The sequence below is a fragment of the Rana temporaria genome, chromosome 6 (assembly GCF_905171775.1).
Source record: "Rana temporaria chromosome 6, aRanTem1.1, whole genome shotgun sequence".
NCBI lineage: Eukaryota > Metazoa > Chordata > Amphibia > Anura > Ranidae > Rana > Rana temporaria.
Genome location: NC_053494.1, coordinates 57898809 through 57910905, shown reverse-complemented (window position 1 = coordinate 57910905; position 12097 = coordinate 57898809). Strand labels below are relative to the sequence as shown.

Here is a 12097-nt window from a genome sequence, read left to right as displayed (position 1 = left end):
GGTTTAGGAGCTCAAGGAGGCAGGAAAACAATTTAATGAAAATAGATTACGGGAGCAAGAAGTAATGGATGTGTATGGATTATTTATGGAGAATAAGGATATTGGTTAGTGTCCCTTTAAGGTTAATAGACAGTACAAAAAAAAAATCAAATGTTTTGAGTTATGTTTTTTTATTTTTTGTTTCAGGTCTTCATTACCTTTTCTTGGCACCCAAAAAGAATATGAGGTGAATAGAGCATTGTCTTTTGAAACTACATGAATATTTTTATGCTTGTGTTGTTTATGATGTATTTTGTTTTCCCTTTTGACAGATTTTTGTGCAAAAGCTGGTTAGCAACCTGTACAATGAGGGCAATGACTTGTACAAAGAAGGACACAAGAATGATTCTGTCAACCAATACTCTGAAGCGCTTAGCCTTGCTAACTATGCCGCATCTGAGGACATTGTGATCACTAGTGAGACACTAGAGAGGTTGCATGTGAACCGTGCTGCATGTTACCTGGCCATGGTAATTTGAATATTTATATAACTATCGCATTCTAAATATAGCTAACTGAACAATAATTTGATCTGATGAACGGCATGTTTTTTGACTGAGACTAACAATATCCATTAACTTTATAATTGAATAATATGAGTCATATGCCTTTTACAATATATACTGCTAGGTCACATTACAGTGGTATTTCTCCTTATGATTTTTGTTACTGTATAAAATTGTACAGGATCATTACAGTGAATCCTATTCAAAGCAACACTTAACTGAAATATCCTCCCCCTACCACATATACCCATCTTCTCTTAGCTCCCCAGCCACTCTGTTTGGTCACCTGGAGTAAAAAAAAAATGCCGCCTTCTCAATATGTGACTACTCTTCTACCCTTAAAGCAGTGCTGTGTACCTGAGCTAATGATCACCAGACCACAGCAGATCAAGCGTACATAAGACCTCTCCTCTACACTTTGGGGTGAGTGTAGGGAATGCAAGTTTAAGCAGCTAGGGAAAGATTTAAGTAAACCTGTTGCATGGACAAAGCATTTAAAACAAGCCTGAAGTTCTTCTAAAGCCAAAACTTTTTTGTTTTTCCATTTTGTAAGTATGGAATGGTTTAAATCTGTTAGTCTTTCTGTCGCTGTGTCATATTGGGAAAATTTGGCTTCACTTTCCGTTCTGCAAACACAACTGGAAGTAAGGGGAAATCCAAAGTGTAGAAAATACCTTCCTAGACAGTTATCGCTGGAACAAGTGTCCCCATTGGAAGATTTCCCCCATTTCTGTTCTCATGACATCTCAAAATGTCGGGTTGCTTTATCGTCTATCGAGGGACTCTGTCATATACATGATTTGTGGAATAAAATGTTACCTGCATCTGCAACCCGTAGTAGTCTACAATTGGGTGGTCATTTGTTAACATTTGCAGAAATCTGAATATTGGATACCTTTGGTTCCAAACTTTGCATTTCCCCCCCAACCTTTCTCCATCGCACAGCAGTATTCTATGCTTCAAGTTTCCTGGTCTCTCAACTTTTGACTGATCTTTATCAGGCCATTTAGGGAGTACTGTCTCAGGAAGTCATTGTTCCCAGTCTCCCTCAGGAAAAAGCTCAAGAATTCTACTCCCAGCCTATTAACTGTTTTCATGCAGAAGGCTGGCATACATAATATTTGGGATTTGAAGGCAACACCGTCATTCACCTGCAAAAATCGAAAGATGGGGTCCATTTACTCTTCGCTTACTTTTTATCAGGATGCTTGCCTTTACAACCCTGTCTTTCTATATCACCAGCGGTTTCTTAGTTTTTCTGTGGGGGACAACTTCTATAAGTGTGTGCACATCTTTTCGCTAGATATCTGCACCCAAAGTGTTCACCAAGATTTTCTCCCTGGTGCTCAGGGATGGACTGGCCATTGGGACTACAGGGAGTTTCCCGGTGGGCCAGTGGCTCAGTGGGCTGGCTTCAGTGATAGCGGACCGCCGCCCCCCTCTGCTCCTCTGTCTCTCCCTTCCCGCATCGCTCACCTCCTCTCCCTCCCCGCAGCACTCACCTGGGGGGAACAAAGAGGCAGGGGGAGTACCAGAGGAGCAGGGGGGACGACAGAGGAGCATGGGGGAGGGGTCAGACAGCTGACTCAACAGCTATGGCCTGGGAGTTTCTCACTTCTGCCTAATCTTTTCCCATAAAGGGTGGGCACCGAACTGATTCTTTGCCCCGGGTGAAATAATGTCTAGCTTCCCCACTGGTACTGCCTATAAGAGTACCAGCACCAGACGTTCTACTCTAATAAAGTAGAACGGCTAGTGAAGGGGGAGAGGGGGCTTGGGTGGCCGGGGGGGGGTGCAAGAGTTGTCCGGCTGCCATGGGAGAGACCTGTCAAAGTGGGCCTGTCTGGATGAAGTCCAGGGCCAAATTTCTGTCCCAGTCCAGCCCTGCTGGTGCTTACTCTTCTTCCGAGTACAGGACATACATGTTAAAATTGGACAACCTAATGGTAAGGATACAGTCATTGGTGGATCTACAGATCAATGTCAACATAACCCTTTCAACTCTACTGGCTTTTCAATGTACAGATGTCATTACTGACACCATCTGATTACCTACATTATGTGGGTCTTGCCCTGGACACAGCTTTAACCAGTCTTCCTGCCTGGAGAGACTTTGGTCTGAGGCTTATTAACTCTTGTCACACTGTTGATCTACACTGTGGAATTGCATGAGAGTTTCAGTTCTCATGGTAACGTTCTAAGCCATACCATTTGCCTAGTGTTATACAGGGTGCATGCAAAGGAACAGTTTATCTCCTGTCCTTGAACAGGGAGATCCAGTTGGGCCAGAACATCATTATTCTAGTGGATATTGTCTCTGGCTCTGACAGGTGACAAATACTTTCTCCCCCTCAATTAGCATATAGTCACAAGAGACATAAGCCTCCTGTGTTGGAGTGGAGTGCTGTTCATCCTGACAATGCAGGGCTGGCGAATGCAAAACCTACAACCAAGTGGATTTTCTGGTGGCTCCATGGCACATGAGGGACTGAGGTGTCTCAGACTCCATGATCTCCACCATTAAAATCTACTTCTCAGAAAATGTATCATTGCACCTGTAAGGCCTGCGTCAGCTGGTATGAGGCTAAGAGGTTCACTCATTTCTTTGAGGATTACCCTCAGGGTCAGTTGTCAGCCTTGGCTATACTCCTGCAGAGACCTTTGGCTACCCACTCATTGATCCAGACCTTTGTCCCTTCTATTGCTCCAACTATTAGATTGTCACGTCAACCATGGGGTCTCAACTTGGTCTTGTCAGTCCTCCAGAAACCTACTTTTGAACGAGTCTAAAATATCTGTCTTCTCTGTAGCGCAAGGTGGTCTCTTTAGTGTTGATTGATTTGTCTTGAAGGTTTCTGATTTAGCTGCCGTGTCCTGTAAAGCAGTGGTTCTCAACCTCAGTCCTCAAGTACCCCCAACAGGCCATGTTTGCAGGTTTTCCTTTTTCTTGCACAGGTGCTTTAAATCAGAGTGAATGGCTTGGTATTTTGGACAGCTATTTTATCTAAGAGAAGTTCTCAAAACATTGCCTGTTGGGGGTACTCGAGGACTGAGGTTGAGAACCACTGCTGTAAAGAACCATTTTAAGTGCTCCAGAGGGAAAAGGATGTACTAAAAACAAGACCTCCAATCTTCTTACCAATGCAGGTGTCTGTGTTTCATTTGAATAAAGATATTTGTTTTGCCTTTTATTTATTTTTTGTCTGGTTACTAAACGTCCTATGAAGATTGCTTTTTTTTGTTTGGAAATATCCAAACATTTTCCTTCGAATTCCCTTCAAAATGTTTTTTTTCTTTGTTTGAATTTCTCACTTCCTGTTTCCCCTCAGTAAGCTTTCCACCATCATCCGAGCGGTGGAAAGTCATTTAGAACAGCTTACTGAACACCTTACTGAGGAGAAACAGGAAGTGAGAAATTCAGACAAAGAAAAAAAAACAAGGGAAATGGAAGGAAAAGGTAAAGTCGCGTACACACGATCAGTCCATCCGATGAGAACGGACCGATCGTGTCAGAACGCGGTGACGTAAAACACAACGACGTGCTGAAAAAAAAACAAAGTTCAATGCTTCCAAGCATTGCGTCGACTTGATTCTGAGCATGCGTGGATTTTTAATTGATGGTTGTGCGTACTAACGATCGGTTTTGACCTATTGGTTAGCAATCCATCGGTTACATTTTAAAGCAAGTTGCCATTTTTTTGACTGAAGGTTAAATAACCTATGGGGCCTACACATGATCGGTTTGGACAGATGAAAACGGTCCATCAGACCGTTATCCTCTGGTAAACCGATCGTGTGTACGAGGCCTAAGTGAACCAACAATGCACTAGCTTAAAGTAACCTATTTAGAAAATAAAAAGTGAACCCTTACAACCCCTTTAAGGCATTGGACTGGATTTCTAGTGTCCTATCTCCCAGCCTGGATGTCCTCTCATCTTCTTCTTTAATGTTTATCTCTCTTTCCCCCTCCTTTCAGTGTAACTTTTTACTGACCTTCTAACTGCATTACTTGCTACTGAACTTTGTGTTATTAATATCCCCTGCTCTCCACCTTACCTATTCCTGACCCCTCCTCTTTGTGTTACTAATGACCCTGCATTCTGCATTACTGCTCACCTTTGCGTATAGTGTTACTTATTCCTGAACTCTCTTACTTTCTCCTGACCCCTCCTCTCTGTGTTATTACTGACCCTTGCGCTGTGGGGTTACTCCCTCCTGACGCCTGTACACTGTTACTACAAGCTTCTAAATGTTGTACTACTTTCTCCTGATCCCTGCACTCTGCATTACTTGTTATTGGTTTATGAACTCTTCATTACTACTGGCCACTGAACTTTTCAAATCTTCTTTACTTTTCAGTACAGCTTTTTTGGGTTATGTCCTTAAAGCAAAGGTGATTATTGCTCTCTTCCATATTCTTCGGGTAGATCCCCAACTCTCCAAGGTTGCCCACCCCTCTTATAAAGGTTAATCCTGGGAACATTTTGTCCTGTGAATTGACCATTTAAATTTGTTTTAGTTTTGTTTGTTTAGCCTGAAAGGATTTTATCCTAAAGCCCTGTACACACGGGCCAAATTTTGGGAGACATTGGCAGGTTAAAAAAAAAACGAAACAACTATATAGATATTTGGCCCGTGTATGCCCCCCCCATGTCCAGCAGAATCCGGCCGTTTGGCAAGCTTGCTGGAAAACCAGCAGCCGGCACACTCCCGATCAGTGCTCTCAGCCAATGACAGAGAGAGCTGATCGTAGTGTTCTGGCGGGGGGGGCGCCCTCTGTCAGAACACAACAGCTCAGCGTGGGAGATTGTTGTACTAACTTTGCATAGTTAATACAGCGGCTTCGACCGGAGCTGACAGTTTTTTTCCGTTCAACCCACTTTCGTCAAAACTCATAGTGTGTACCAGGCTTTTCCTACTTCATTTACATTATTTACTTGACGTGAGAGCTGAGTAGCATGTTTTTTTGGTCTGTGTGGCCAAGCTGGGCAGTGAACTAATTACTCATAACTTTTTTTTTTTTTTTTTTTTTTTTTTAGAGTGTGGCCACTAATAGTTGATTGACTTATTATATTTAAGTATTTGGTGGCATAACCCCTTTGATGTTCTAGATTAAAACATTATATTGTATTATCTGTTATCTCTAGGGTTTACATGAGGATGCTTTAAGAGATTGTGAAGATGCTTTGCACATAAATGACAAAAATCCGAAAACACTGTACTGCAAGTCTAAAGCCCTCTTTTTACTTGAGAAATACAAAGAGGCTTATGAGGCTGTGGCCAAGTGCTCCCTTATTGCTCCAAAGGTAAGATAAGCTCATGGCATGTCTGATGTTTATTTATTTTACGATTGCTAAAATAATAGCTTTTATGTATAATAGCTATGGGAATTGTTCCTAACTCTGATGTCACATTGTTTTTTGGCAGTGAAGATAAATACATTCACTTTTATTGATGCAGAATTACTGTGCCACTTTGGTCTTAAGCAGTGGCGGCCGGTGAAGTTGTTTTGGGGAGGGGCAAACAGTATGCCACCCCCCCTTGGTTCGGCGGCTTCCGTTTCCTCCCTCCTCCTCCTCCTCGGTGGCCAATCGGGAGTCTTCTCTTTTCGGCCAGTCGGAAAACGGGGGGGTCTCACACCCGCTTCTGATTGGCCATATTGAGGATCAGCGTTTCTGTTGTAACACACCTGGGTGGGATCAGAGCACATCCTTTGCGACCCGAGCCAGCCCTGGCCTAGTCTAAAGCAATGTCTTACATCTCAGGAGTCTTCATGGACATTTTTTTTTCACGAGGAGGGGCTTTCTTAGCTAAGCACACCCTTGTGCCCTGCATGCCTGAGCTAAAGGCAAATGGTTTCCAGGAAGTAAATGCTACATGAATCATCTACCCTTACTTGAAATAGCCACGCCCAGAAGTGCTGGGGGGTGTTTTTCAAAGTAATGATACATGAGTTTGTTTTAAATATTAAAAATTAATAAAATTGTGTTGCTCAGATACATTTAAGTTCTGTGTTAAACCTTCCCCTTTGTTATTGTACTTATTTTGCGATATCTGTCAATGACAGAGGGGTTCGCTCAGAAGTCTGCTTCATTTTCACTGTCCAATCATAGACTGGAGGTGGGAAGACAGGGCTTTGCTATGTGGCAGAGCTGTACAAATATCAGGACTGGGTGATCAGAAATACAAATAATTTTCAGCTAAAAAAAGAAAAAGCTCTCATTTAGTTCATCTGTGTATTTTGGCTGATTCTCTGGAGTTCAGCTTTAAAGCACAACTCTGGCCAAAACATTATTTTAATAAAGTGGGGATGGCATAGAACATCTGGATCTAGAGCTCGAACCGCTGGCCTAAAATGAAAATACACAATATTTACAAGCAATATTTCGTATTTACCTGGCTAAAAAATAAAATAAAATGTTTACACAGTACACATTTCCTTTAAAAAATAAATGCACTCATGCATATAAAGACAATGTCCAAAATAACACTTTTAATCAAAACTATTTCATGCAGGATGAAAGTGTTGTAAAGTTAACCCAAGAACTAGCAATGAAACTTGGACTGAAAATTAGAAAAGCGTATGTCAGGGCTCAGGTAAGAAGTCTTATAATTCTTCTTTATTCTTAGACCATTAGGGTTCATCATTCTCTAAATATATTGTTTTGTATTTCAGCCTGGTTCCCAAGGTACACACATGGATGCAACAGAGAAGGTTAGTCATTTTTGTCAGTGCTTTGTGTTCATTATATGTAACTAGGGTTGTCCCGATACCGATACTAGTATCGGGACTGATACCGAGCATTTGCACGAGTACTTGTACTCGTGCAAATGCTCCTGATGCTTCACCCGATACCTGGGATGGAAGAGAGAGGCGGCGTACAACAGGAAGTCAGCGGGCGGGGACAAATCCCTCACTGTACTGAGATGGCTGCGGTGTGTGCGGTGGAATGAGCTCCCCCCGACAGATGCCTTCTAGTGCCGGCCCCGCCGTGACATCAATCAGCGGTTCAGGCGAGATAGGAGAGCAGAAGAAAGTGCTGCTGGAGCTATCGGGGAACAGTGTGCATGTGAGTAATAACCTGCCGATCTGTTCTCACTCACACACTGTCTGCATGGAGCGCGAGTGCGAGGGGCCCAAGAGCAGCTCTGTGTCCCCCCCCCCTCCCCCAGCTCATCTGTCACTCTTTTTTCCTTGCAGTGGCTCCCTGGTCACGCTTGTAAAACATGAACGATGTCTTAAAGAGGACAGGGCCCGCTGATCCCTGGAAGTCTCTAAGGAGGGGGGGCTTTGAGCTAATGGGGGTCTCTAAGAGGGGGTACTGACTGCTGATATAATGTGTGGTAACCAACCATTAGATCAGCAGCACCCCCCTTGGAGACCCCCATTAGCTCACAGCCCACCTTATATCAATGCCCCCCCTTATCAGTGCCACCTATCTCTGTCCATCATTGCCGCCTATCTGTGTCACACATCAGTGCAGCCCTAAAAGTGCCACTTCATCTGTGCCCATCATTGCTGCCTATCTGTGCCCATTATTGCTGCACATTAGTGTAGCCTTATAAGTGCACTTCATCTGTGCTCATCATTACCACCTATCTGTGCCATCTTTCAGTGTGTGCCACCTATCAGTGCCATCCTTCAGTGTGTGCCAGCCATCCGTGCCACCTATCAGTGCCAGCCATCAGTGCATGCCACCTATCGGTGTTCATCCGTGCTGCATAGTCAGTGCTACCTATCAGTGCCCATCTATCAGTGCCACTGCCAGCCATCAGTCAGTGCCACCTTTTAGTGCCCATCAGCCAGTGCCATCTATTAGTGCGTCACATGACATTAAAAATAAGTATCGGTAATCGGTATCGGCGAGTACTTGAAAAAAAGTATTGGTACTTGTACTCGGTCTTAAAAAAGTGGTATCGGGACAACCCTATATGTAACGCTAAAGTCCAGGAATTCAGCCACATGGTAAAATAGGTTGTCTACTATAAGTTAAAGCAGAACTTTACCCAAAAGAGGAAGATCCGCTTTATGTTCCCCAAACCCCTTCAATGCGTACTTACTGTACCGTTTCTATGGAGGAGAAGTTTTGTCACCCAAGGCTTTTTTCCTACAAACTCAATGTTCATAATGTGGTGGGGGGGGGGGGTAGGAGGTGTTCTGTAGCCCAAAGAAGATAACTGGGAAGGCTGACAACATTGCTTGAGATTTATATTACGTTTACAGAAAGTTACAAGGACATTTGATTTCTGGCAAGATTAAGAGATTTTTTTTGTACTTGTGAAAAATGTATATAGTTTGAAAAAGAAAACTAATGCAGCCACATTTTAGGCACTCGTAAGCTGCAATAAAGAACATTTTTATTCTTGAGTTTGAATACCTTTTAACTAACACTATTATCCCTAAGTAAACTCCCTTGCATGATTTTTACCTATAGGTAAGCCTATATTAAGGCTTACCTATAGAATGAGGAGGATGCAGGAGAATGAGCTAGAAGAAAAAAGAGAGCAATGTGGTTGTAACCTGAATTCCACTGCCACTCACATACTGGCTGGCTTCTTTGTGTTGCCATCTATTATTGTCAGCATTGACTTTTCACCCTTAATGCTGCAAGTCTTTGTTTCCTTCCTTGTATCATTTCTGTCAGTTAGAATAAAGGAATGGGAACACAGTGACCTACCTGTCACTGTGAACCCTAAATTAATAATTGTTTGCTTTATACCTCTTTTATTTCTTTTAATTGTCATTTTTTTTGTATTACAGACAGATTGTGTGGCAAATGAACTAGAACCCGGTATGTATGTTGTTGTTCTTTTTTTTTTTTTCAGGCTTATATTTCCAGTGATAATTATTGCTTGAGCTGTTTTTTCCAACTGTACAGGGAGCATACTTGGCAGAATTTTATAATTTTTTAGGCTTGGTTTACACTGGGCTGGGTTCACACTACGACAAACACTTTGACATTGGGAGAACATGTCACATGACAAGTATAAATCAAAGTTTCCCTGTGAGAGCCATCCTAACTGGTCCGACACAAGTTGGTCCAACTTTGAAAAAGGTTCCTGCACTACTACTTTGGTCCGACTTTGATCCTACTTCAGCCCATTGAATATTATTGAATTCAGATCAAAGTTACATCATTGTCTTAACTAATCTGACCTTGGCATGCGACATAGGGATCGACCGATTATCGGCGGCCGATATTAGCATTTTCTGAAAAATCGATATCGGTCTCAAACTAGACCAATATTGTTTCAAGGGGTTTTACCGGGATACCGTTGTTTAGAGCGGATGGTCGGTTTTATTGTAGCAACAACCAGTGCAGCTCAGCAGCCGGCTGTTATTACAAGCAACGGGAGGGGACTTACGCAGCTCGCCCAGGCTCTCCCATCCCACCAGGAGGCCAGAGCAACCAGCCGGCACGTCTGCCGAAGTCTGGCCGAAGACATGAACAAAGCTGATGCTTTGTTCAGGTTCTGATCTAGTAATCCGGAATCATGACATCACTTCCCAGAATACTGTCATCTTAAAGGTGTCAGTTTAACAAATACACCCATCTTGACGTTTTGAATACTTTGAAGTGCAAAGGAGGGTTTTGTGGTCTTATAGACCCCCAATCTCTCCATAAAGAGTACCTGTCAATGCCTATTACTTTCACAAGGGATGTTTACATCCCTGTGACAGCAATAACAGCGATTAAAAATGTAAAATGACAGTGTGAATTTTTTTTTTTTAAATGTACTAAAAATCGGCCAAAAATACTGGCTATCGGCAGGAGAGGTGGCCGAAATATCGGTATCGTATCGGCACAATAAAAAGATATTGGTTGATTCCTAGTGTGACATGCTCTGAGGATCTTGAAAAAGAACCCTGCGCCAAATGAAAAAAAAATGCATAGGGTTCCCCCTCCAAGACCATATCGGACCATTTGGTCTGGTATGGCTTTTAAGGGGAACCCCCACATTAAAAAAAAAAACGTGTGGGGTCCTCCCCAAAATCCACACCAGACCCTTATCTGAGCATGCACCCTAGCAGGTCAGGAAAGGGGGTGGGGATGAGTGAGCACCCCCTCCTGAACCATACCAGGCCACCTGTCCTCAACATGGGGAGTATGGGTGCCACCCTAAAGCACCTTGTCCCCATGTCGATGGGGACAAGGGCCTCTTCTCGACAACCCTGGCCTGTGGTTGTCAGGGTCTGCGGGTTGGGTGTTTATCGGAATCTATATAACAAGGGGGCCCCCAGATCCCGGCACATTGTACCCCTACCTTTTCACCTAAATAACGTGTCAAAAATAAAAACGGCACACAGGTTTTTGACAAAGTAATTTATTAAAGCAGCACTTCCCCATTCACATAGGGTAGGGGGCAAGGATCTGGGAGCACCCTTGTTAAAGGGGACTTCCAGATTCCCATAAGCCCCCCGACCGCAGACCCCGACAACCACCGGCCAGGGTTGTCGGGAAGATGCCCTTGTCCCCATCAATATGGGGACAAGGTTTTTTTGGGGTGGGGGACGCAGGGGCCCCCCTGCCTCAAATCACTCACCCCCCCCCCATGTTGAGGGCATGTGGCCTGGTATGGTTCAGGAGAGGGGGGCGCTCACTCACCCCAACCCCGTTTCCCGAACCTGCCGGGCTGCGTGGGTCTAGTATGGATTTTGGGGGGGGGGGGGAGAGGGATGCCGTTTCTTTGGTGAAGGGGGTTCCCCATAAAATCCATACCAGACTGAAGGGTCTGGTATGGTCTTAGTGGGGGAACCCTATGCCGTTTTTTTTTTTTTTTTTATTTGTTTCCCTTTAAAGATGACTGTCGTGTTGTACCAGTGTGAACGCAGCTTTACTGGGACATTTGTTTTATCTTGTTACATAGTTACAGAGTTTAGTCAGGTTGAAAAAATACACAAGTCCATTTAAAGCACCTGTACAAAATAAAGGAAAACCTGCAAACATGGACTTTTGGGGGTACTTGAGGACAGGGTTGAGAACCAATACTCTCATTGGTCATTGAACCCTTGCAGTGCAGAAGCTATCTTGCTGCAAAAAAGGGTTTTTAACTCCCATGGAATTCAGCTTTAAATGTTCCAAAATTATCACATCAGCAGTTTATACTGTATTGCATTATGTGTTTTATGTGAATATTATATAAATTATTTATATGATTATGTGATATTTATCTCTGCTCTATTTTAGATTTGCCCGAAGTGGACGCCTTCTCTTCTCACAGTATTAAAACTGAAATATTAAGAGAGCAATCTCCCATTCCGGTGTCATCGGTCTCCCCTAATGTGCTCCCTGAAGCTGTACCTGAAGTAGGGCTTTTCCCTTCAGCCCTTGTTAGCAATGAAACATCTGTTCTGTTTCCAGTGTCAAATTTACGTGATGAAATTATTGGAGATGAACTGGATCTCATCCTCGATTCTGTTCCAACATCTAACAGTCTATTGGTGAGGTTAATAAAATGTTTGAAGTACAAGGATATTTTATAATTACCATTTATAGATGTGCCCTTTTATGAAAGTAACTATTGCGGTATGATTTCAATTTAAACTCCCA

At 43.2% G+C, this 12097-nt stretch overlaps 1 protein-coding gene across 4 annotated transcripts in view; it reads left to right on the top strand.

The window, feature by feature from the left end:
* The window catches only part of ZC3H7A (zinc finger CCCH-type containing 7A), a 94311-nt gene that overhangs the window by 14359 nt on the left and 67855 nt on the right, over positions 1 to 12097 (top strand). For all 4 annotated transcript variants that reach the window (XM_040356866.1, XM_040356863.1, XM_040356865.1 and 1 more), the window contains exons 3-9: positions 187 to 226; positions 312 to 509; positions 5693 to 5851; positions 7062 to 7142; positions 7222 to 7260; positions 9307 to 9337; positions 11735 to 11988. In XM_040356866.1, the coding sequence (XP_040212800.1) occupies positions 187 to 226; positions 312 to 509; positions 5693 to 5851; positions 7062 to 7142; positions 7222 to 7260; positions 9307 to 9337; positions 11735 to 11988 (802 nt within the window). The remainder of the gene's footprint in view (positions 1 to 186; positions 227 to 311; positions 510 to 5692; positions 5852 to 7061; positions 7143 to 7221; positions 7261 to 9306; positions 9338 to 11734; positions 11989 to 12097) is intronic.